General features: G+C 41.4%; 1 protein-coding gene across 2 annotated transcripts in view; it reads right to left on the bottom strand.

Annotated features, from left to right (window-relative positions):
• GAD1 (glutamate decarboxylase 1) overlaps positions 1-24,016 on the bottom strand; it is a 41,030-nt gene that overhangs the window by 5,641 nt on the left and 11,373 nt on the right. Inside the window, exons 4-13 of one of the 2 annotated variants that reach the window (XM_049888985.1) lie at positions 22,329-22,571; positions 17,871-17,961; positions 10,639-10,751; positions 9,357-9,472; positions 9,193-9,272; positions 8,914-8,968; positions 6,699-6,815; positions 5,479-5,543; positions 1,702-1,780; positions 296-445 (exon numbers count right to left, since the gene is read on the bottom strand). In XM_049888985.1, the coding sequence (XP_049744942.1) occupies positions 296-445; positions 1,702-1,780; positions 5,479-5,543; positions 6,699-6,815; positions 8,914-8,968; positions 9,193-9,272; positions 9,357-9,472; positions 10,639-10,751; positions 17,871-17,961; positions 22,329-22,571 (1,109 nt within the window). Of the gene's footprint in view, positions 1-295; positions 446-1,701; positions 1,781-5,478; positions 5,544-6,698; positions 6,816-8,913; positions 8,969-9,192; positions 9,273-9,356; positions 9,473-10,638; positions 10,752-12,157; positions 12,195-17,870; positions 17,962-22,328; positions 22,572-24,016 lie in introns of those variants that run through there. The other variant, XM_049888986.1, reaches the window with a different exon arrangement.

Here is a 24,016-nt window from a genome sequence, read left to right as displayed (position 1 = left end):
TTCAGCATCCCTGAGGATTGGCGTGGAAGTCCTTATCTTGGCATAATTTTTGGTTGTTATATAAGAGGAAGTTATAAGAAAACCTTATGATAATTCAAACTGAGGAGACTGAATGGAAGGCAAGGGAATCTGATATAAGGGATAAAATTACACACACAAAACAGAAAATACAGTTAATTATGTAGATATTGATTACACACAAAGTGAATTATCTGTGATATATCTTTGCCCCTATTGCCAGCTGGCCTGTGCAAATTACATTTCACCTTTATTTCCTGAAGTCCTTTCTCCATACCTTTGCTTTCCACATCAGCCAGAACTTGAAGATGTCCACGTGGCGGCCACACTGAATTGCCTTGTCTCCAGTGTCATAGGAGACATCATACTGCTTGTCTGGCTGGAAGAGATATCCTGCGCACATCTGGTTGCACCCCTGGAGAATACCCTATCACAGAAAGCAGAGACATGGGGGCTCCTGTATTCACAGTTCAGGAATGTGGGTTACTTTGAAACAGGGCTGGCTGCGCATGTACCTGGAAGGAAGGACTTGGGGTCACACGCAACATTTCTTCTAATGTTCTTTATGAAGCCTGGTTCTGATAGCCCCCCTGAAACCACACTTGGAAAAGATAAACTTTGCCCTTCCCCTTCTGTCATTCTGAATAGAAAATGATCTTTTGTCTCAGATGCCTCACAACAGGGGCCTACTGTCCCTCTAAAGGGCACTTGGAAGTATGTATGGGTATCTGGGGTTGTTTCAAAGATGGGAAGTACTATGGCATCCAGTGGGTACTCTATTTATGAGTGGGGAGAGTGGTGGTTCAGGGGTAAGATTCTCACCTTCCATGCAGGAGACCCTGGTTTGATTCCCAGCCAATGCACCTCATGGGCAGCCACCACTGTCTGTCAGTGGAGGCTTTGTGTGTTGCTACAATGCTGAGCTGGTTTTAGTGGAGTTTCCAGACTAAGAGGGACTAGGAAGAAAGGCCTGGTAATCTACTTCTAAAAAATCAGCCAGTGAAAACCCTATGGATCACAACAGTCAGATCCCATTGTGCATGGGGTTGCCATGGAGCTGACTTGAGGACAGCTAACAACAGCTTATGAGTATAGTAAACAGATTGCAGGTTCTGGCTCCTCCAGGCTGCAGCAGACTTTTTGGAATGCTGCCGTCTGTAAAAAGTTTTACCGGAGGGCAGGATCCTATTATTAGCTGCTTAAAGAAGGGAATATAGAATTAATCCATTTACAGAAGCTTTCCGTTCAACATCCCTTTGTGCCCTAAGTTGATATTTGTAGTTATTGTTTCACCTAATTTATTTCAGCTCTCGGGACCACAAATTCATGCTAAAAACTAAAAGGATGTTCCAGTGGTCACCGTCCTCACTTTCACTTGGTGCCTCACCAAAGCTCTCTCACTTTTGTTTGTGTAAACATGAAGGAATGTGAAATTATACAATCCCCTTAAAGTTTCTATCGCTGACAGGGCCTGAGTACCAAACATGGAAGCAAGGTGGCACAGCAACAGCCAAGAGGCAGCGCTAGGCTAACAGACAACGGCAGGAAAGAAAAGCCACACAATGGGGCTGCCAGGCTTGTGAGTTTCTCAACGAGGACATAAAAGAGGCCCCATGCTCTTTTCTTCCTGTGCCTTCTGAAGGGTGTGCAGGCTGCCAGCTTCTCTCTGGAGGGAGGACAGACCTTTTCCTTAATGAGAATGGCGGAGCACTGCAACAGCACGCCCATCATCTTGTGAGGGTTCCAGGTGACTGAGTTGGCCCTGAAAGAAGCACATGACACTTTCAGGAGAAGGTGCAGGAGTCAGAAAGACGCAACTGTCCTGAGGAAAACACCACCCATCTCAAGTTAGGAAACGTTTTCAACGCCTACTGTCCTAAATCTAGTCAAATAGGAAACTCATATTTTGCAAGTAGCCTCAAGGTATTACTAAGTTGCAGACTGCCTCTTCTAAATATTAATAATAGCTAATCTTAACAAAAAACTTATGTATCCTATTGTTCTGAGAACTTCACAGGCATTATGTGAGTATGCTGTTGTGGTTAAGAACTCAGGCCTTGGAACTGGACTGTCCAAGTCTGAATCCTGGTGCTGACATTTGCTAGCTTGGGCAAGTGACATAACTTCTCTGTGCCTCAGTTTTTCCATCTGTAAAAAGGGAAGAATGGGATTCACTAATCCCTCACAGAGTTGAATAAAGAATAAAATGAGTTAATAAATATCAAATGCGTATACCAGCTCCTGGTATACTTAACTCTCACAGCAACCCAATCCGATGATGTAGGTACTATTATTCCCTCTATTTTAGATGGAGAAATTGAGGCACAGAAGGGTTAAATTCATCACCCAAAGTATCACCCACCACAGAGCTGGGGAACGTTAGAGCCAAAATTCTAGTTCAAGGAGTCTAATTGCAGAGCCAGAGCTCATAATGACTCCACTAGACTGCCTCCATCTAGGCAATGGACTTTGGCTTCTTTCTACCTTCTGGTTCTTATTTCTAAAATTAGCTGGTGATGCTGACTTCCCTACTTCTGGGATAGAATGAAGGGCATGAACAGCTGGCACTCAACTGCTAACCAAAGTTCGTGGTTCAAACCCACCCAGAGGTACCTAGGAAGAAAAGGCCTGGAGAGCAGCTTCTGTTAAGATTTACAGCCAAGACAACCCTAAAGAGCGGTCTACTCTGTAACACATGGGGTCTCCGTGGGTGGGAAGTGACTGGATGGCAACTAACAACAATGAAGAACCACAGCTAAAATTAAGGATCAGCTGGGCTATTCCAGACTTTAACTATCTAGCAATGCTGTTTAAATGCTAAATGAGCATGATATTGCTGGTTTAAGCTGCACAGATAGCTTAACAAGCATGGTCTCCTAGCAACTGCATCACTATATAAAACCACAAATAGTTGACGGAGCACACTAGCTAGGACATTACAGAAACAACTAAGTGCGATGTATGATGATTACAACGTGGGTGACTTTGTTTCAGTGGTTTACAGACTCCTTCCCAATGGCTTAGCCCACAGCTGGGCTCTGCGTTTTAATACCTGTGAAGGATGCTTCCCCTGACACAGCAATTGACTGGGAATTATACCGCCTCTGTTCTTCCTATAGAGAAACCCTTGCTGTGAGTTTTTAATCTCGTCATCTTGCAAAGGTCTTTCAGAGGGAAAATAATTTAGGGTACATGTGATTATAGGGTATGCGCTATGCTTCAAGGAGAAAAGAGAAAGGCCTGAAATATTTTTCCACTAAATGCATAATGAAGAAAATCTTTGTGAGTTGAGACATGTAAAAAGAGCCAAGAAAAGTTGACTAAATGCTTATCTGATGTAAAAAGTGTCAGGGTTGAGCCATATTTAAAAGGTAGTGGATTTAATCAATTTTCTCACTGCTATCATTCACTGAGTCATTAAAAAATTATATTTAGAGGTCATAAAATGTCTTAAATGGTTTTCTGACTGTCCTAAAGATCTGAAGTAAATGATTCTTTGCTGCTACAAATGCAAAGTAATAAGACATGACATGGATTCAATTTCCCTTAGAAGACATATGTACTTTAAAATGCTACAAGAGAAAAAGTCTAGGGCAAAATGTTTCAGGGTTTCCCAGACTCAAAGGTGGAAAATGAAAACTAAATACAGTTTGGACTAGCTCATCTATATCTAATGTATTATCCTGCAACTTACAGGGTCATGTAACTATGCTGCCAAGAGGCAGTCTCACCCACCATGACACTGGCTTTTCAAAATGGAGATAGAAGGGAGGAGGTACAGTGGAAGTAACAAAAGCCAGAGTCCATGTTACAAGAGACGCCACCAGTGTGCCTTCCCTGATGCTGTCCACCTCTCTGACCTCTGTCCGCTCTTACCTCTATCACTCTCTTCCAGCCACACTGGCCTCATTGATGGTCCTCCAACTTGCCAAGAACAATCCTGCCTCAGGGCCTTTGCACTTGCCATTCCCACTGCCTGGAATGCTCTTCCCCACATCCTTGCATCCTCTCTCTTTATTCCAGTTTCTGCTGACATGTTACCTCCACAGAAAGGCCTCTGAGCACCCTGTCTAAAATAGCATGCCTCATCACTCACTGTTACCTGTTATTGTTGTGTGCTGTCTAGCTGATTCTGACTCATAAAGCCAAAAAACCAAACGCAGTGCCGTTGAGTCGATTCCGACTCATAGCGACCCTATATGACAGAGTAGAACTGCCCCCACAGAGTTTCTTAGGCTGTAATCTTTCTGGGAGTAGGTCACCAATTTTTTTCTCCCAAGGAACAGCTGGTACGTTTGAACCATCGACTTTTGGTTAACAGCCAAATAATTAACCATTGCACCACCAGGGCTCCTTCACTGTTACCTAACCATGTTTCATTTTTCTTTACTACAAGACATATTTTTATATATATATATATGTTGATGAACGCCTAGCCCACTGGAATGTAAGCTTTGGCAAGGCCTGGCTCATAATAGGTCCTCAATAAATATTTGCTGAATGAATAAATGAATCAACATGAGTTCATCATGGACCAATGCTTAGGAATCAGGTCAAAATCATATTTGGCTTAGAACACCTACTGAACTTGAATGGCAAAAATAAACTAAGTCAGTTAGGCAGGCTGAGTGTCCTACCCCTTTCCCAGCAGTAAGCTTAATGAGAGAGAGGAGTGAAATGAATTAGTGTCCTCCCTCCGAATAAACCTTCAAATTCCCGCACTGGTTAGTCTCTCCTCTCCCCTACCTGGGCGCCTTGCAATTAAATCTATTGTTAGTCTTATCACATGGTGTTGCAACTATTTGTTTACTTGTCTTTCTCTCCTTCTAAATCGTGAATTAATTGGGAAATCAAATCATGTTCATTGATAGAATTCTTGCCTTTCATGCGGAAGACCTGGGCTCAATTCCAGCCAGTGTTCCTCATGAGCAGCCACCACCCTGGGGTCCACCCTTATCAGTGGGGGCTTGTATGTTGCTGAACAGGTTTCAGCAGAGCTTCCCAATTAAGACAGACTAGGAAGAAAGGCCTGGAGATCTACTTCCAAAAATCTGCCAGTGAAAACAATATGGTTCACAGCAGTCTGATCCACTACTGATCATGGGGATGGCACAGGATGGGGCAGCATTTTGTTCGGTTGTGCACGGGGTTGCCATGAGTCTGTGGTTAACTCCATAGCTGCTAACAACAACAATAAGCATACAATAAGCGCTCAATAAATGCCTGTTGAGATTTTAAAAACCTGTTGCCGTCGAGTTGATTCCAACTCATAGTGACCCTATAAGACAGAGTAGAACTGCCCCATAGAGCTTCCAAGGAGCGGCTGTTGAGATTAGTCAGATCTAAATAAGATGATGGGAATCAGGGCAAGAGGAGGTGCAGGCCGACACCCCAGAGCTCAGCATCACAGCAGGTTGCATGTTCTGAATGGGAGGAGGCCAAGCAAACTCTAGCCTGTACCTTTCTATGCCACTGAGTTTATGGCGATGCTTCCTGGACATGAGCAGCCCTCCGCCCCAGGCAGCCTGTAAGGACAGAGAAAGAAGAGGGAGGGGAGCGGCGACACTTAAGAATCTAAAACCAGTCACTCTACACCTCTAGTAAAACATGAGAGAGAATGTAAAAGGTATGTAAAATGTAAGAGAATGTGAAAGTTCCTCTGACAAAATGAACCCACACTGATTGATTGTTCAACCAGTGGCAGTTGTAATTACTCATCCATGTCGTTTCTTTTTCAAAAGTTCCTCCAGGTTAGTGTCAGAATAGCTATGTGACTGATACAGGTAAATCAGGTCTGACCCTTTGAAGCCAACACCCAGAGGCCCAAAATACCATGGAATGCCAGGGACACTCAGATGAGCCCCTGGGGTAGCTCTGGAAGCTACCAAAGAACTGGAGGCTAACATCTGACTCTTCCTGGGGTAGAATCCTAAAAATATCAGAACACAGCCCCTCCTGGGCTTGGAGGTCTCATGACTGACAGGAGAGCAAGGCATTTTTGTGGGTACCATGCAGCGTGTTTACTGAATAGCTTGGGATGTCTCGTGACACAAGAACAGTCTTTGTAAGTCATTTGTTCAATAGCAGGACAGATCATCCCATGTCCAGCTGTGGGAAGTTAAATCCATATGAGAAAGGAGAAAGACAAAAAAAGAAAGAAAAGAAAAAATACACCCAGTCATACGTGCGAAAAACTTTTGTGTTCCTGGGAAAATTTGAGGCTAAATCTCTTCATTGAGAATACCTTCCATATACTGCCTGATTTTTCCCGTACGTACCAGACATGCAATTTTTTAGAAAAGTCTAATGGACGACTGAACTGAAGGCAAGTAGACAAGCATTCACATTCACACTTTGTATACGCTCCATCTTATATTTTTTCCCCTTGAAATCTATATTTCACTCCGCAGCTGTTGTTACCTGATCCAGACCATATTCTTGGATGAACCACAGAAGACAGCAATTGGCCAGTAAGGAACCATGTGAGCCCCAGAGTTTGTACCAGGCCTGTGGTATGTGCCAGTCATGAATGGCTAGCTGGGGGCCAGACAAGAGCTGGAGCTAATTTGGTGTGGAGACAAGGCCAGCTGGGGCATTGGGAGATGCTTGAGGCAAACCATAAAACAGAGCTACTTCCACCCCCGAAAAGCCTGGGCAGCTCTGTGAGTTATAGCACTTACATCAACATGCAGCCAAAGGTTATATTTCTCACATATATCTGCAATATCCTGTATCGGATCAAAAGCTCCATAAACAGTTGTGCCAGCAGTCGCATTGACATAAAGAGGAATGTACCCCTACAAGGTAAGAGAGACGGGCTGATTAGACTTTTTAACCTTTCTTATTTCCTCATTTCCATATGTAGTAGAAGAATTTTGGTAGCATTTACTTCTAACACAGGTCAACTAAGCTGCAGTTGCATTATATCCTATATCTGGTAGTATTCATTAGTTAGTTTATTCATTCAACAATACTTTTTGAGTGACTTTAATAGGCCAAGCCCTGTTGTAGATGCTGGGGATACAGCCATGGGCACGACAAATGAAAATTTCTGTCCTCATGGGGTTTACATTCTAGTGGGGGGTGGCAAACAATAAGCAACATTAAATAAACAAAATATACGGTATTTCTGATAGTGATAAGTTCCGTGAGAGAAACAAATCAGGAAAGAGTAATAGTGTCTAGAGTGATAGGCAGGTATTTCTGAATATTATCTGGATGTTATTCATTTTAGAAGCTGTGTTGTTCTAAGTTTATTGATACAATAATTATTCTGAAGCATTGTTTGGCTATTTAAGACAGGTTCATGCATTATGGAAGCTGAAAAACTCACTAACAGTGGACACAGTAACATCTGACATGAAGAAAGGAAATGAGGAAGTGGGATAATAGAGTTAAGACAGGTTAGGAACAATTTCTAAGTCCTAGGCTTTTTTGAAGCTCAGCTACACTTCTACCCCTTGCCCAGTTCTAGCAACATTTCCATCCATCTCCTCTACAGAGACCCCAGCAAACAACTACAGTTAGAGGAGGTACAAGAACAGAACCAAAACAATAATGTGCTTGGTATATGGCCTGACATCTGTCTGACAGTGACTTGTGGATACATCTGTTCTATGACACTTCTTTTTTTTAATTATTTTATTTTTTTTAAATAGTTTTTATTGTGCTTTAAGTGAAAGTTTACAAATCAAGTCAGTCTGTCACACAAAAACCCACATACACCTTGCTACATACTCCCAATTACTCTCCTCTGAATGCGACAGCCCGCTCTCTCCCTCCACTCTCTCTTTTTGTGTTCATTTCGCCAGCTTCTAACCCCCTCCACCTTCTCATCTCCCCTCCAGGCAGGAGATGCCAACATAGTCTCAAGTGTCCACCTGATCCAAGAAGCTCACTCCTCACCAGCATCCCTCTCCAACCCATTGTCCAGTCCAAACCATGTCTGAAGAGTTGGCTTCAGGAATGGTTCCTTTCCTGGGCCAACAGAAGGTCTGGGGGCCATGACCACTGGGGTCCTTCTAGTCTCAGTCAGACCATTAAGTCTGGTCTTTTTTTTGAGAATTTGGGGTCTGCATCCCACTGCTCTCCTGCTCCCTCAGGGGTTCTCTGTTGTGTTCCCTGTCAGGGCAGTCATCAGTTGTAGCTGGGCACCATCTAGTTCTTCTGGCCTCAGGATGATGTAGTCGCTGGTTCATGTGCCCCTTTCTGTCTCTTGGGCTCATAATCACCTTGTGTCCTTGGTGTTCTTCATTCTCCTTTGATCCAGGTGGGTTGAGACCAAATGATGCATTTTAGATGTCTGCTTGCTAGCGTTTAAGACCCCAGACACCGCTCTTCAAAGTGGGATGCAGAATGTTTTCTTAATAGATTTTATTATGCCAATTGACTTAGATGTCCCCTGAAACCATGGTCCCCAGACCCCTGCCCCTGCTAGGCTGGCCTTCGAAGCATTCAGTTTAATAGAATTTGTTAAGGCTGGATTTGCTAAATATCATGACCACCTGCCAGGCCATGGGAGATCTTTGCTAAACAGAATCCTAAGCTAAAATGGTATTTGTTAAAAGAAAGTGAAAAGCTCAATTAAGCTGTATCTTCAAGATGCTCAGGTAGATGATTTATTTAAGAACATCAGATTAATCCTTTAGCACAATGAAGATAGGACGAATGGCTTAATGACTGAATTTTTCATTTAAAAAAAAAATTGATATTGTGGAACACAGATTTAAAGCCAAAGCATCTCACAAGCTAGAACTAAGAAAATATCTGAGAACAGAATTTTAGAAACACAATAAGATTATCTCTTATATTATCCAAGGCTTTTATTGTCCTGGGCAGAAAGTATTTTTAAAATTCTGCATTCACCAGAGTTTAGATGTACCATAAATTACATACCTTTTGCTTGGCTTCAATAATTTTTGCTTCTAAATCAGTTGGAATTATCTTCCCCCTGTAATCATTGAAAAAGGAGAGAAATCAAAATGAAGAATCAATGAGATTGCACATGAAAAAAACTTCATCAGCAGCAAAAAAGTAATTTAATCCGATATTTTCAACAGACCATTAGCAGCTTGGCACACTGTACTGAGCCAGTCCTTAAGCACAATAAAACAAATTTAACAGATGAACACATTTAATATATCAAGAGCCTAATATTCACTCTCCCCTGCCTACCTTTCATTGCACTTTATCAAAATCACATTGTCCGTTCCAAAGCCAAGTGCAGACCCAGCCTTCTTTATGGAATAGTGACTCTGCAATAAACAGAGGCTTGAGGTTGGAAGTTAGATAATCCCTTGGAAAAAAATACAGTTCATGTGTGGGAGCCCCCAACTCACGTGTTCTGAGGTGAAAAGGACTAGTTTGGGCACAGCAGCCATACCCTTTGTCTTGATTTCTGGGAAGTACTTGTAGCGAGCAGCCATGATGCTGTACATGTTGGATATGGCTCCCCCTAGTGGCAAGCAGACAAACACATTGGGAGGCATTGTGGTTCTTTCGTTATTCTTTCTAAAAACAAAAGGCTGAGCCTGAAACTCAAGAAACAAGGGAGGTCAGGAAGGGAAAGGATACTATCCTGATAGGTTTTGCTGGCTGCTCTATTGCTGGAGCTTTCCTCTGGACCGTTTGCCCTGGGAAAACTAGTAGTAACATTCATTATCAATAGCATCTAGGGAATTTGGCTGGAGGTGATTCAGGTATTCCAGTGCCCTTCCCGCCTGAAGCCTAGACAGAAATATAAGATGTAGCAGTGGCAGTGGCTGCAAAAAGATGGGTGAGTAACAATCTTTGTGCTTCCACTTTCTGCTCCATCTATTTACTGAACAAAGATGAATCTGTTCCTTGAGTCAGAGAGACAGTGAAAGAGAGAGTAATAGAGCCTACAGAAGGAAAAGATGACATTGCTTCGTTACCTGCCTAGGTGCTCTCCTCCAAGAGCAGCCCAACTGAGTTACTGAGACATTTAGGAGAGTTCTAAGTTTATCAAAATAAAAACAAACTTGCGTTTACCTAAATGAAGGCAAAAAGAGAACTGAAGTAACTATCTCAGTATGTCTGGCCAACCGGCACTAGTCACTTTTGCATCCATTACCTGATTATTAAACAGACAAATCAATGGTCTGCTTAAATTGCCTGGAAAATTGCAATTCTTATTTCTTCTCTTTGTACACACTTACACTGTCCTTGACGCCATAGATAGCCTTCCCTACCTCCAAGAATATCTGCCCTTGTTTTAAAGATTCTCTTTGTGTCTACAAGGGACTAGAGATTCAAAGTAGATATACTATTTTTGCTGAGATGTATCAGTCAACTGATCATCCTGATTCACTGATCCCCAGCTTAGCCAAACTGCTTTTGATAGAACAGAGTTGTTTAGCATGGTTCAAACACAGCCTTTCTCAGTTTGAACAGGGTTAGGCACAGCCTTTGTTAGCGAGTACACATAGAATGTAGCATTCTTGCTAGTCTTCATCCTGACAAAGATAGGAAGGCAGGAGAATCAAAAGAAATTTTTTTCAAGGTCATTATTCTTCTACAAACCCATTCTGTGTTTAATGTTTTCAAGGATCCCAAGAATCCATATTTGAGAGCATTAGGGGGAAGCAAAGAGAAACGTACCAGGAGAAAATATTCCATCACCATCTTTATTTGTCCATCCGACTATCTCTCTCATCTTCTTAAGCGTTATTTGCTCCATGAGGACAAACACTGGTGCAATTTCATATGTAAACCTGGAAAGGTGGTGAAAAAAAGGATGAAAATAAAGAAGACAAATTACTTATTTTGGGTACACAGATGATTAGTTTAGTACTTGTACCTGAGCTTTAAAAAAAATATGTTCAAAACCACTAAAACAATTTATTCCCTGAAAATACATTAAGTCACCAATCATAAAATATAAGAAACCAGCCTGGGTTACCAAGAGAGGTGGTAAAAGTCCCTGCTCTGTGATTCTTCAGCAACAAAATGCGTTCTTATCTGAATGGGATGGCTTGGGTGTGGTCCTCCCAGAAAAACAGAATGAAAGACAATGACTTTTCTGGGCCCCTTTTACATGTAAGATTGCAGCATGATGCAAGTATCAATAGGAAAATGTATTCTAAATTCTACATAAAATTGGATGGCAACTTTTTTTTTCTTTTACTGACTACCAATTTCACACTTGTAGAATCTACAAACCCAGAGCCAAAGTCTACCTTTTAAAAATAATGCAAATATCTGAAAGCTAACTGAGAAGATACTTGGAAAAACTGACCCAGGATTTAAAGAGCTCAATATAATTATCTACATGGTTTTTATACTGACCATTCCCAAGGAAAACTATGTTTCTATAACTCTCTGAAGTCAATATCTGTCAAGAATAATTATAATTGATGATTTTCTAATTACCAATTATAAATAACAAGAAGATAGTCAACTGGCATACACAGCTAACTATGGGCATCAGATATCCTGGTAGGTTACTTTTGTCTTCTAACCAAATGATTTAAAAAGTAGCAAGCCATGCTCTTCTAAAAGTAATTCAAAACCTAGGCACAGTCTGGAAGCCTAGTCATTGAAACAAGAATGTGGCACCAAGCATAGGGCCTGAGAGAAATCAAGGAAGGTCCATCCACAGAAAATTAAGCCAGAAAACAAAAAATCTATTTATTAAGCTCTGAGGCTCTTTGTCTTTCTTCTTTTGCTTGGCCTGTGGCTGGGCTCAGACCTTCCTTGCTGAAGAAGGATGCCTAGATTGACTCAGCCAAGTGATATGGGGGGACTTTATCGTTGGTTATAATGTTTGGGCTGAATGCCAGTGCTGAGCACTAATGGGAATTCTTGTTGGCTTAGTGATTTAGAAAAGCTATTTGCAAGGATGAGATAACGATTGTTGTATATAAGACACAGGTGAAGCTACTAATTTTTAATCATGGAGAAAAAGCAATTAATCACATGGTTGCAGAAAAGGACAAAAAGGTTCTGGAGGATCCTCAGGGTTTGTCTGTTCATAGAAGAATTTTGTTTCCAAAAAGAGTATGTCCACTTTCCTTGGAAGACCCCTGGAAATTTAGAAGGAAGACCCCTGGAAATCATGTGTTCAATTACCATCACCTCTGGAGGTCACAATCATGCTTTGGTTCTGCTCTGAGCCCCATCACCGTAGCAACCAACACTCCCTCATGTCTGATGGCCTGATAAAGGAAGAAGAAGAGAAGGATTCCTGGTTTAGCCTGTGCCGCTGAGTGGACCAAGAGGCAAACTCATGATGTGCTTCTAACCATACTTGAACAAATGTGTTATCAATGGTTCCACCTGACTTTCGGAAAACATGTTCTAATGGCAAAAAATGTTTGCATGCTGAGGTACTGGCAGCAGTATGTGTGCTAGGATCTCAAAATACAAAATAAGAAGGTTCTCTGGAGTTGTCATGGAGGTAAGACAAGGGTAAAATGGAGTCATACACCATAATATCAGGGCCTTATCAAGGACTGGATGAAAGTTGAACTTGAAGTCAGTGTTAGATGGCCAGGCAGGAATCATATAGGAAAAGGATAAGGGATGGGACTGAAGGCAAGGGATTAATTGTCCCAGCTCTGTGCTTCATGATTTGAATAATTTTAGGCCCCAGTTTTGCATGAATTAGTCTTCTTACCTAAGTACTAGGAGCATGGCCATGACTCTCAGGACTAGGAGAAAGACTTTAGAGAGTTAGATCATGAGACTATCTTATCTATTTCCACTTCTTTATCTATGCAGGTACTCAATTCCTAAACCTTCCTTTCAGTTCTGTTCAACAAATACTTATTGAATTACTGCTCTCTGCCAGGTGACATCTTAAGTACCAAAGAGACAAAGATGTATAATTACCGCACCTTTCACAACTTTGAGGAGGGAGCTTGCTAGGATGAATCCAGTATCTGCTTCTTGGCCTTAACTGCTAGGGCTTCAAACCAGTTCATTCCTGTTCAAACCTCTGCTGAGAATTTGCATTTCTGCTCCAGATATACTGAATCAGAATCTACATTTTAACAAGATCCCCAGGTGATTCTTATATATGATAAATCTTGAGAACCGCTGTTCTACTAGTGGGGCTGGTGGTGCAGTGGTTAAGAGCTTAGCTGCTAACCAAAGAGTTGACTCTTCAAATCCACTAGCCGCTCCTTGGAAACCCTGTGGGGCAGTTCTACTCTGTCCTATAGAGTTACTATGAATCAGAATCAACTCGAGAGCACCTAACAACAACACAACAGTGGTTCTCAGAACTGGTCCCTAACAAGGAACTTGTTTGAAATGCAGATTCTCAGCAGGGGTTCCAACCTGAATGAACCGGTTTGAGGCCCTGGCTGCATACTGTTAGGCAGTCCCTGCCTGGGCCTAAAGACTAGTTATCTCACAGTTAACATTGGCTTATCCTGACTCATGGTCTTAGTCCTGACATTGTCTCCTGGAAGCTGGTAGATTGATCCATGACTATTGCTCCTAAACCAGGCCTGACAAATGGGATGTTCCTGAAACTTCCTCTGGCCCTGCCTTGCCATGCTGGGCTGTGTTTACAATCAGGGAGTCTGCCTGCCCCTAAAACTCATAGAGGGCCTTGAAGATCTCCCAGAGCAGTGGTTCTTAATTTTATTGGGGTCACAATAGAATCATAGGAAAGCTATGATCTGTCTTTCCAGGAAGAAAATGAGAATATGCACATCATTTTATATGTAATTGCACGAGGTTCTCCTCTTACAATCTGGTCCCCATATTGGGAACCCTTTTCCTACATGACAGATGAAAGCAGATGAAGTCAAGAGGTCAGAGGTCAAATATAGATGCATAAGAGGTTGGTTGGATGCCAAAATCAGAATACAAGATTACATTTCAGAATCAGAGAACAGGAAACTAAACTTGCAAAAAGCTCTGCATTGAAGTGTAAGAACATGGGATTGGAAGTAAGGATTTAAAACAGTAGGATGGTGACATCCACGGAGTGACACAAAAGGAGAGTTCTGAGCCCTTCTATATTCTGAACAGGGCAGTGAGTCAGCCCTTTTTTAGTGGTTCAACTCACCTTCACAGTGGTGTTCACTCAGAACTAAGGCAAATTATTGTCAGGAAGCTGTGGTTCTCCTGTAGCATAGTTGCTGGTTGCTACCCAATACCAACTTTCCCTTCCTTCTAACAGCAGACTCAAATTTTATTTAGGGCTGTAATTTACCCTGATCAAAGAGTACATTTTTATAGCCTCCCTATGTGGCCACAGGACTAAGTTGTGGCTAAAAAGATATTATGGGAAATGTGTGGAACTTCTGAGAAGGCTTCTCAGAAAGGATTGTGTCTTCTTTTTGCTTTTCCTTTCTTGCTTGGTTCCTTCCTGTCTGCCTCCCTCCCTCCTTCCTGAGTTCTGGAACAGATACATAATGGCTAGAACTTCAGCAACCAGCATGGACCATGAGGAGACTTTGAGGATGAGAACGACATAGTACAATATGGGTAAGAAAGGCATGAAGAACCTGGATTCTTGGTGACTGGCAAACTGGGAATTCCTTTAAGGAGACAAAGAAATAATCTATGTTATTTTGATACTTCTCTTTGACTTCCTCTTTACAGATGCTGGCAGGCAGTCTTAAAGGATAGCACACCTGAGGACAACTTAGTGGGTGCCCCCTGGTGTCCAGGGATGATAAGAGATAGAATGGAAAGAGTCTGGAACTGAAGGGAAGGGGCCTTGAATAGCTATGGTGACCTATAGCGTGGCTATTTTTCCTGGGTGCATCACTGCAGCTTGTATACACTAGGCATTTAAGACTGCAGTCATTTTTGTCTTCAGAACAACTCTGCAGTATGGGTATGATTACCCCTCATTTTCCTGATGAAGAAGCTGCAGTCCAGAGAAATTCAGTGATTTAAGATATCACAGTATGTTTCAGAGTCAGAATTCTAAGTTCTTTATGTCACAGTCACTTTTCTATGACAAATGAGAACTGCTTACTTCAAGTTCCTCTCTAACAACCTGCCTAGAGTATAATATGACTGATATCTCCCATAGAAAAATTTTCCTGTGTAATTTCTGCAAAAATAAAGCACTAGATGCTTGAAATCACAACCTCATCACACAAGAGCCATGACAGATCTTGCCAATATGATTACGTATTGTTATCAGGTGTCTGAGGGCAGGCTGTTCTTACAGCTGGACATTGCTCAGCCTGCACAATTGTGCTTGGTAGCCCTGTTTTGAAAGAAAATTTCTGTACACACCATGGACAACTACACACTTGTGAAGTTTTCCTTGGATCTTCACTGGGCCCTTGCTTGGAAGAGTATATCTCAAATCTGTAAGCACAGGCAGGCATAAAAGCAATAACATAAATGCCCTTTCTATTCTAACAGTCTAACCTTAACATTCGTCACTTCGTTTTGGATATTAGTTCTTTTTGAAACACTATACTAGGAATATAGTTATTATGCTGTAATACCAGTGCCACCAAAATTCAATGATAGTGGAGGCCCCAAAATGAGTATATCACTAATTAAATCCTCTGTCAAAGGTTCTTTTCTCATTCTTTCCTAGGTTTCTTGTGAACACTGTTTCCAGTTGGAGAAGTAAATGTCACACGGGAGCAAACTTCTGCATAAGCTCCTGACAGTGCTGCCACGTTTCATGATCTTCCAGGAGATCTGGCTTAGAACAATTTCTAGATAATAGTTATTACTTCTTCAGACAATGGCTTATCTCTGGAATTGACAGAAACTATTTCACTATTTTAAATAACCTTCTCTATCGATCTGTTGGAATCGGATGATATTTTATAAATATCCACTGTTCAGTACAGCTGCAGGTACTATGTGCCATTTAGTTGGAGTGGCCTTGACCTCAGATGGCTGGGACATATTTTAGTGTTTCATGGCTCAGCTGAGGCAAGAGAAGAGTAAGAGACTTTGATTTTATGGACACATACAAAAGGGAAAATTTGTGGGACCTTTCTGGTTGAACAAAAGTCTTTTAGGAGGGTATTGGGTCATAAATGTTTCAAAGGGGTGAGTTCCTTTTATTTGCTTTGAGATTGGCTATATATATTAGGAAATAGCTTCGAAGAGGTCCACAGAATACACACTTACAGGCAATGGGTGAATTCTGTGCCTGTGCTAACATGGGTACTTGGGCCTTAATGTATATATACTTTTTACTCTGTTTTTCTCATCTATTTTCTAAGTGGTTGAGTTAAAAAAAAAAAAACAAAAAACACTTTCTAATTAAAATTGCTTCTTAGTGTTAGATGCTATAATTAAGCATTAGCATTTTTTTCCTCAAGTTAGAATTAGTGTATTATGATGTCTGTGCTTGCTGACAACATTTTAATCTTACAAATCTTAATACTGTAAAGACCACAAAGGAGTGCTTTTTGTTTGAGGAGACCAAAAAAGCAATTGTATCTTTGACCTGAAATTCTCTCTGACTTTGGGAGGCTCAGTGATCCAACATGGACACTCCGTGAAGTTAACCATGACTTAAAGCAGGGAGGCATGAAAACCATTTTCATCTTTCAATCAATTTAATCTTTTATGCCTTTTAGCACTAGAGGCTTTACTTGTCACATTTACTTTTCAGAATTTGCCATTGTTGTTTTAAATCATCAAACAAAGCAGGGATCCTTAATTAACAGAAACTGTTCTGAATGTGGGTAAGCATTTAGAGACACCACACTAAAGAGTTTTCGAACACACACAAATCAATACATAACTTTAAAATATCCTTTAGGTTTTGTGGCTGGGAGGAGTTTGTTCCAGAAATATAAAATACTTATAAAGTTATTAACTTGCATTCTCTAGTGATGTCAAACTGAATTTCTCATTTTAAATAATACAACACTTTCACCTAAATTCACTTTTCTGAATCTATTATATCATAAACTTAAAAAGCAGGTAGGCATTTTCTGACTATTTCCAAAGCAACTATTGTTGTTGTTACTACTATGGAGTCCACTTCCAACTCACGGTGATCCCATGCATGGCAGAATCGGACCATTGCGATCCGTAGGGTTTTCACTGGCTGACTTGTGGAAGTAGATCACCAGGCCTTTTCTCTTGGTTTGTCTTAGTCTAGAAGCTCCGCTGAAACTTGTTCAGCATCAGAGCAGCGCACAAGCCTCCACTGACAGGTGACCGGTGGCTGCACAGGAGGTGTATTAGCTGGAAATGGAATCCCAGGTCTCCCACGTGGAAACTGAGAAGTCACCGTTGAACTACTGCGGCCCTCTGCACAGTGGCTAAAACCCAGGTAATACTTGCACCCCTCAGGGGCTTAGAGTCGATTTCATATAAATTTACAAAAACTTAGAAACAAAGGCTTTGACTACACAAACGAGTATGGGAAAAAAACGTCAAATTCAGAAAAACAGTTATTTTGAAAGGGATATATAATGTACCAGCTGAATTTTATTGCAGAAATTTTAGTTAAGCAATAGCTTGATTTGGTCAAATTGGTTTATAGCTTTCTGGCAGCTTTAGTTATGGAGGAAATATGACCTAAATAATAAAGATCAATATACTTGGATGGGAAAATGAACCAAGATCACATCCCAAAACATTAACTCTTTAGACACACCATTAAGAGACATGGAATTTTTTAACATGAAATTTCACACTTAATTCTGAAAGCTAGAGCTATCATTTCTTATAACCACGCTATTATTAAGTCGCGTTATTCAGTTCAAAAAGTGTTGAGCATCTACTCTTAAACCAGAACTGTGATAAACCTAAAAGATTTTAAGAGAAAAAAATGACCAGGGGAACTTTAATAAAATTATTACAAAACCATTGGTATTGGACTTGTAAAGCAATGAGCGACAGCCATACATCATGGATGCTTACATGAGACTTACATATTGGTATTGGCAGTGGATGTCAGCCATTCGCCCGCTAAGCCAATGATATCCAATCCAGTGGAGAGCTGGTTGAAAAAGCGAGGATGACCTAGAGAGGTAAATAACAGGCAAGCATCAAAAGAAAACCTTGATTTTCAAGCTACCTTCAAAACAAAAGGCCTGCCCCACTGAGCCACATTTATGGGTCCTCCATCTCAATGATGTGTCTGGTACAGGGGCCCCAGGATCTTTGAGAAGGAAGGCAGGTTAACCCACTCTACACCAACCCCTAGCATTAATGATAGCCCCTGAACCTGTATGTTTCTAAAGCATAAAGATTTTTAAACATCTAATATCATAAAACTAATCATGCTTTCCAGTATCTTATTTGGTGATTTCCAGATGAACTCCCCTTTTATACTTATTTTAATTACAAATCAGAATGTGATGGTCCTGCTTTTCCCCATAAAACTGGTTTCAGTCTTTCATTTAACATCCCAAGGACAATCCCCAAATCAAATTTTTGCTGATGAAGAAGAAGCTGCGGGCCTCAGAGAGGGTTTGTATATTTGTGGACCGAACCAAGTCTGGGGACAGTGCCAGCTTTGATGCTGAGGCTGTGGACATGGCATCATTCCCTGGGTCTCTGTGTTAGTCCAGTCAAATACGACATCGAGTCTGGGTATGTTTTCCCCACATATAGTCAGCTGAGTGTTAAACTAATTTATTGTTGAGATGACCTGGAATCTCCTCTGTGAAACAGGGGCAGACACCACCTTCTTCACTCACTGAGTTGTTGGTGAAATAATTGTTATTACTATATAACTCTAAAGCCTTTTGTGACCCATAGAATAAAAAGGCTTTGCTCTCAGAAAATTCAGGATTGTTGCTAAGTTTTGGCCAACTTGGCATTCACTGGAAAACTCAACTCCACATCAGCAGGCTTGGCTCAGCTGTCATGAAGGAGTCAACACAATAGATTATCTAGAGGCATGTGACAGAGAACTGGTGTTAGAAAGATATGCTGACTGCTGTGTTTCCGGTGGAAATTGCCTCTGTCTCTGAAATAACTCCCTCTCTGAGGATGTCTCTTCTTTCCTAGATGTGATGGGGACCCGTTCAAAACATCTGGACTACTTATGACTCATATCAGAATACACCAATCTCTACATCTCAAGAGTTCTCAAAAATGAATAATAAATTTTATGTTTAAATAATGAAGGATAATCAGTAAACATAAGTATGGGCCCAGACTGCAGAGATTCATGTGCAATAAATAGTTCAAACTAGCATATTTCACTCTACTTTGGTCAGTACCAACAGAACCTATGAGATCTCCTGCAGCATAACTAATTTTGTCGAAATCCATTAAAATTTCTGTGTGATCTACCCATTTTAAAACTCAACAACAAACATTTGATTTTAAGACAGAACTGCGCCATAAATAAATGCAGTCACACGACTTGCTAATGTATCCAAACTATGTAGCATAGCAGAGACAAAAGATGAACAAAGACGGACAGACAGACACAAATGCCCACAAATCAAGATGAAACCATTGTCTCTTTCTCTGCTAAAATGTAAGAGACACAAAGTCCACAAAAACCTTACTTTTAGCTTATGGTAGGTACTACCTTATATCCCCAAAATCTTATATCAGAATTTCTATCAAGTAAAAAAATGACCTAGTTTAAATTTTAATTTCAACTCTCTATATTCAATAAGGAAACCCTGGTGGCGTAGTGGTTAAGTGGTATGGTTGCTAACCAAAAGGTCGGCAGTTCAAATCCACCAGGTGCTCCTTGGAAACTCTATGGGGCAGTTCTACTCTGTCCTTTAGGAGCGCTGTGAGTTGGAATTGACTCGACGGCAACGGGTTTGGTTTGGTTTTTGGTTTATATTCAGTGAAAATAACAGATGATAGAAGTGGTAGTTGAGCAGCGACATGGCTTAAAGTCAGGTAGGGGTAGAAAGAAGGAGTGCTTTTTATAAAAATAAACTTTTTTGACAAATAAATTCCAAGAAAAAAAGAGATGGAGAAATCCATTAAGAGCCATATCAACCAACTGCAATGTGAGGGACTTACTTGGATTCTGATCAAATAAATTATAACAAAACAAAATATTTATCAAATCCATGAGACAGTTGGAAATTTGAACACTGAGTGAATATTTAATAATATTAAGTGTAATGTAAATTTTAGTTTTTTTAGGTGCAACAATGATACTGTGGTTGGGTTTTTTTTTTTTAAGAGTTCTTGTGCAGAAAGGGCCACATAAACCGGAGACTATATCAGCCTGAGACCAGAAGAACTAGATGGTGACCAGCTATAACTGATGACTGCTGTGACAGGGAACACAACAGAGAACCCCTGAGGGAGCAGGAGAGCAGTAGGATGCAGACCCCAAATTCTAGTAAAAAGACCAGACTTAATGGTCTGACTGAGACTAGAAGGATCCCAGTGGCCATGGTTAGCCCAACATAGGAACCATTCCCAAAGCCAACTCTTCAGACAGGGACTGGACTGGACAATGGGATAGAAATGATACTTGTGAAGAGTGAACTTCTTGGATCAAGTAGACATGAGACTATGTTGGCATCTCCTGTCTGGAGGAAAGATGGGAGGGCGCAGGGGGTCAGAAGCTAGCCGAATGGACAGGAAAAGAGAGAGTGGAGGCAAGGAGTGTGCTGTCTCATTAGGAGGAGAGCAATTAGGAGTATATAGCAAGGTGTGTATAAATTTTTGTATGAGAGACTGACTTGATTTGTAAACTTTCACTTAAAGCACAATTTAAAAAAAAAGAGTTCTTGTGGATGAAGATTAAGATAGATAAATAGATAGACAGATAGATAGGCAGCTAGGTAGATGCATTGATTCTCATACACTGGATTAATGAGAGTCCATGCTTTCTCTGACCATGAGACACTTTCATTTTATAGACAATGAAAAAATCAATTGTCTTTGAGTTTATTCTGACTCATGGTGACCCCATTCATGTCAGAGTAGAACTGTGCTCCATAGGGTTTTCAATAACTGATTTTTCAGAAGTAGATCACCAGGCATTTCATCTGAGGCCTCTATGGGTGGGCTTGAACCTCCAACCTTTCGGTTAGCACCTGAGCTTGTTAACCATTTGCACCACCCAGGGGCTCCAGTAATGTAGACAATATGAGATGCTATGATGAAAAATTCATATATTTTTCTTCGAAGGACAACATTCTGGGTTTAATGATAAAAGTGTGTGGTCTCCATCTCTCTGCAAAAGTGTATGCAAAGAGAACTCACAAAATAAAAAACACTCGACCAAAGCAAGTCAAGCTAAAACATACATGGGAATTCTGACTCTTCTACCCAGCTAAATAACACTATTTGATCTCCAGCAGGAATAAGGAAGCCATCAGATGAAGCTGAGATGTAACTAAATTAATGAGAGTGCTTTTCATTAAAAACCAAACAACACAGACATTGTACATACAATTGAGTTTTATCCATCCAAGCTGTTACCCAGTAAAATCACATTTATCCCAGTGGTGCTGCTACAGATCAAAGTTATTGGGATTCTTTATTTCAAAATGCCTTTTTGCCAGCCTCATTATTTCACTGCAACACTTTGTTTTTGACATCCAATAGCCTTACTCAGCTCTATCACTATCCTCCATGGTTTTTGCCTTAAATTTATCTTCAAATGACTAAGAAGATTGAGAAGAAATATAAAGGAGAGGGAGAAAGAAAGAAAGAATAGAGAGAAGGAAAAATGAGGCGGCTGCCAGCTGTGGCCTCAGGGACTCCCCTTGTGGTGGTGACTATGCCACAGACGGCCATCTCTTATAGATTCATCTGTCCAAGAGCTCAGGAAAACTAAAACGTATTTGAACTTGAGACAACTTTAAAGTAATGACTTTGGCCAGAATTGCTGGATAGAGAGGGCTCCTGTAACATGAAAAGAAGACAGTAAGGCAGTTGGAAATAGGATACGGTGATTCAGGGTGTCTAAACTTCAGGGGCTGGAATAGAATGTGAAGGAGAGGGGTGGACTTTTTGGGCTAGCCAATAGAAGGAGAGGGAAATGGGCCCAATCTGTGTCAGGGAGAGGCAAGGGTAGGATTTATTGAATGAAATAGGCATGTAAATGGAGAAGGGAAAAGGAAAAGAAGTAGGGGATGGGTTGTTCTGCTCTCTTTAGGTTGTGAACAGCCTAAAACCAAGAATGAACAACTCTATACAGAGCTTGACATGTATCTATATCTTCTTAATCTACCTTTACAATAATAAATGGTAAGGTAATAAGTTTCTGCCAGAGTCAGGGGACTTTCACCAATCATCTCTGCCCGAGGTCATTCTTGTGGTCATGGAGCACTCTGCTGCCTTCCTTGGGCAGGGCTTGTGCTTCTCCTTTAACAAGAGTTTGATACCCTCACAATCTGCATGTGGAGCGCAAGGGTGCCACTGCAGGTCCACTTGGCTCTCACCCTTACCTGTGCGGACCCCATACTTCAGGGTGTCTCTGCAGTCGACCAGAATCTGTTCCAGGGACTCAGGGTGGTCGGAGAGCTCCAAGTTGAAGCCCTCCATGCCTTCCAGCAACTGGTGTGGGTGATGAAAGTCTAGCACCTTGGTGGAGCGGTCAAATGTCTTGCGGACGTAGTTGAGCAGTATGTCCACTACCTCCAGTAGAAACTGCACAGTTTGTTCCTCCCCGTTCTTAGCTGGAAGCAGATCTGAGGGGGGAAAGCCAACAAGTGATTATTACCTGACTCATATCTGGATTTCCCTGGCCCAGAAATTCCTAAAATCAGTCATGATATCTTTATAGGTGGAATTTCATTTCAGGATATATATGTGCGTGCGCACACACACACACACACACACTCATGGAGAGTCTGATGTACCATACTCCCAGATAAAAGCAGATATGCACTTACATAAAATTTTTGCATACAATTTCTGGGATTCACAGCCTTTGTGCTTTGAAAAGCTGTGAGCTCCCTGCCACTATAGCTGTCCATTTTGCAGGCTGATGGGCACCTATCCTGATGGAGGAGTCTTCTGTCTTGCTCCCCTGGTACAAGACATGTCTCTGTTCCTCTGGTTCAGACATCGGGCTTTTGGTTTGATGTTATCATGTGCTTGATCTGTTGATATCAGAGGGTAAAGCCTTTGTGGGTCGGGGCCGGGTTCTCCCCTGAAGAGGGTAGCCCTTTGTGGTATCCTCCGACAGGAAATTAGAACTGGAAGGTGGATCCCTGCCTCTCTCTTGACGTCATCCTTTTGGGCCTGAACTTTGGGACATCTGGAAGTGACCGAGCATCATCTGGTGTTGCAGGGGTTACAGCCTCTGCTAGGCAGAGTCATGCTGGGCAGCTAACCAGGGAGGAACGCTGTAGGTGGCCTCAGTTGCTGATGTCAGCCATAGCTCAAGAGCAGGTTATCTGGCTACAGATGGTGCTCTGTGTCCATTCCCTGGATTATCTCTGAGTTTTTAATAGTCTTGTTTAATGTTCTGGTTTGGCCTCTGTGGCCCTATGGAAAGGGGGGGGGTCTACCTTTGAGCTGTTGGAGGGAGAAGGGTAAAACACCTCCCGAGACCAGTGTTGTAGGGGCCAGCAGTAATCAGTTAAAGAGCCCCCAAAGGAAAATGAATTTCAGGATAGTCCTTATTTATGAGACCCATTCACATGTCTCCCAACAGTATGGTTCTTTTTTTGGAAGGGGTTGGGGTGGAAGGAATAAATGTTATGAAGGGAACCACAGGATTTCTTATTTGTTTATATTCCTTCAGATTCGGAGATTCTATGACTCATATTTGTCCCTGCAAGTGTCTTTTTTTTTAATTTTTTTATTGCGCTTTAAGTAAAAGTTTACAAATCAAGTCAGTCTCCAACACAAGACCTTATATACACCTTGCTATAAAAAAAAAATACTCTCCTATAAAAAAAAAAAAAATTTTTTTTTTTTTTATGCTCTCCTAGTTGCTCTCCCTCTACTGAGACAGCACATTCCTTCTCTCCACCCTGTGTTTCTGTGTTCATTTAGCCAGCTTCTGTCCCCCTCGGCCTTCACATCCCCCCTCCAGACAGGAGCTCCCCACATAGTCTCATGTGTCTACCTGATTCATGAAGCCCACTCCTCACCAGTATCATTTTCTGTCTTATAGTCCAGTCCA

The sequence above is a fragment of the Elephas maximus genome, chromosome 6 (assembly GCF_024166365.1).
Source record: "Elephas maximus indicus isolate mEleMax1 chromosome 6, mEleMax1 primary haplotype, whole genome shotgun sequence".
Taxonomy (NCBI): Eukaryota; Metazoa; Chordata; class Mammalia; order Proboscidea; family Elephantidae; genus Elephas; species Elephas maximus.
This window is presented reverse-complemented; position numbering and strand designations above follow the sequence as displayed.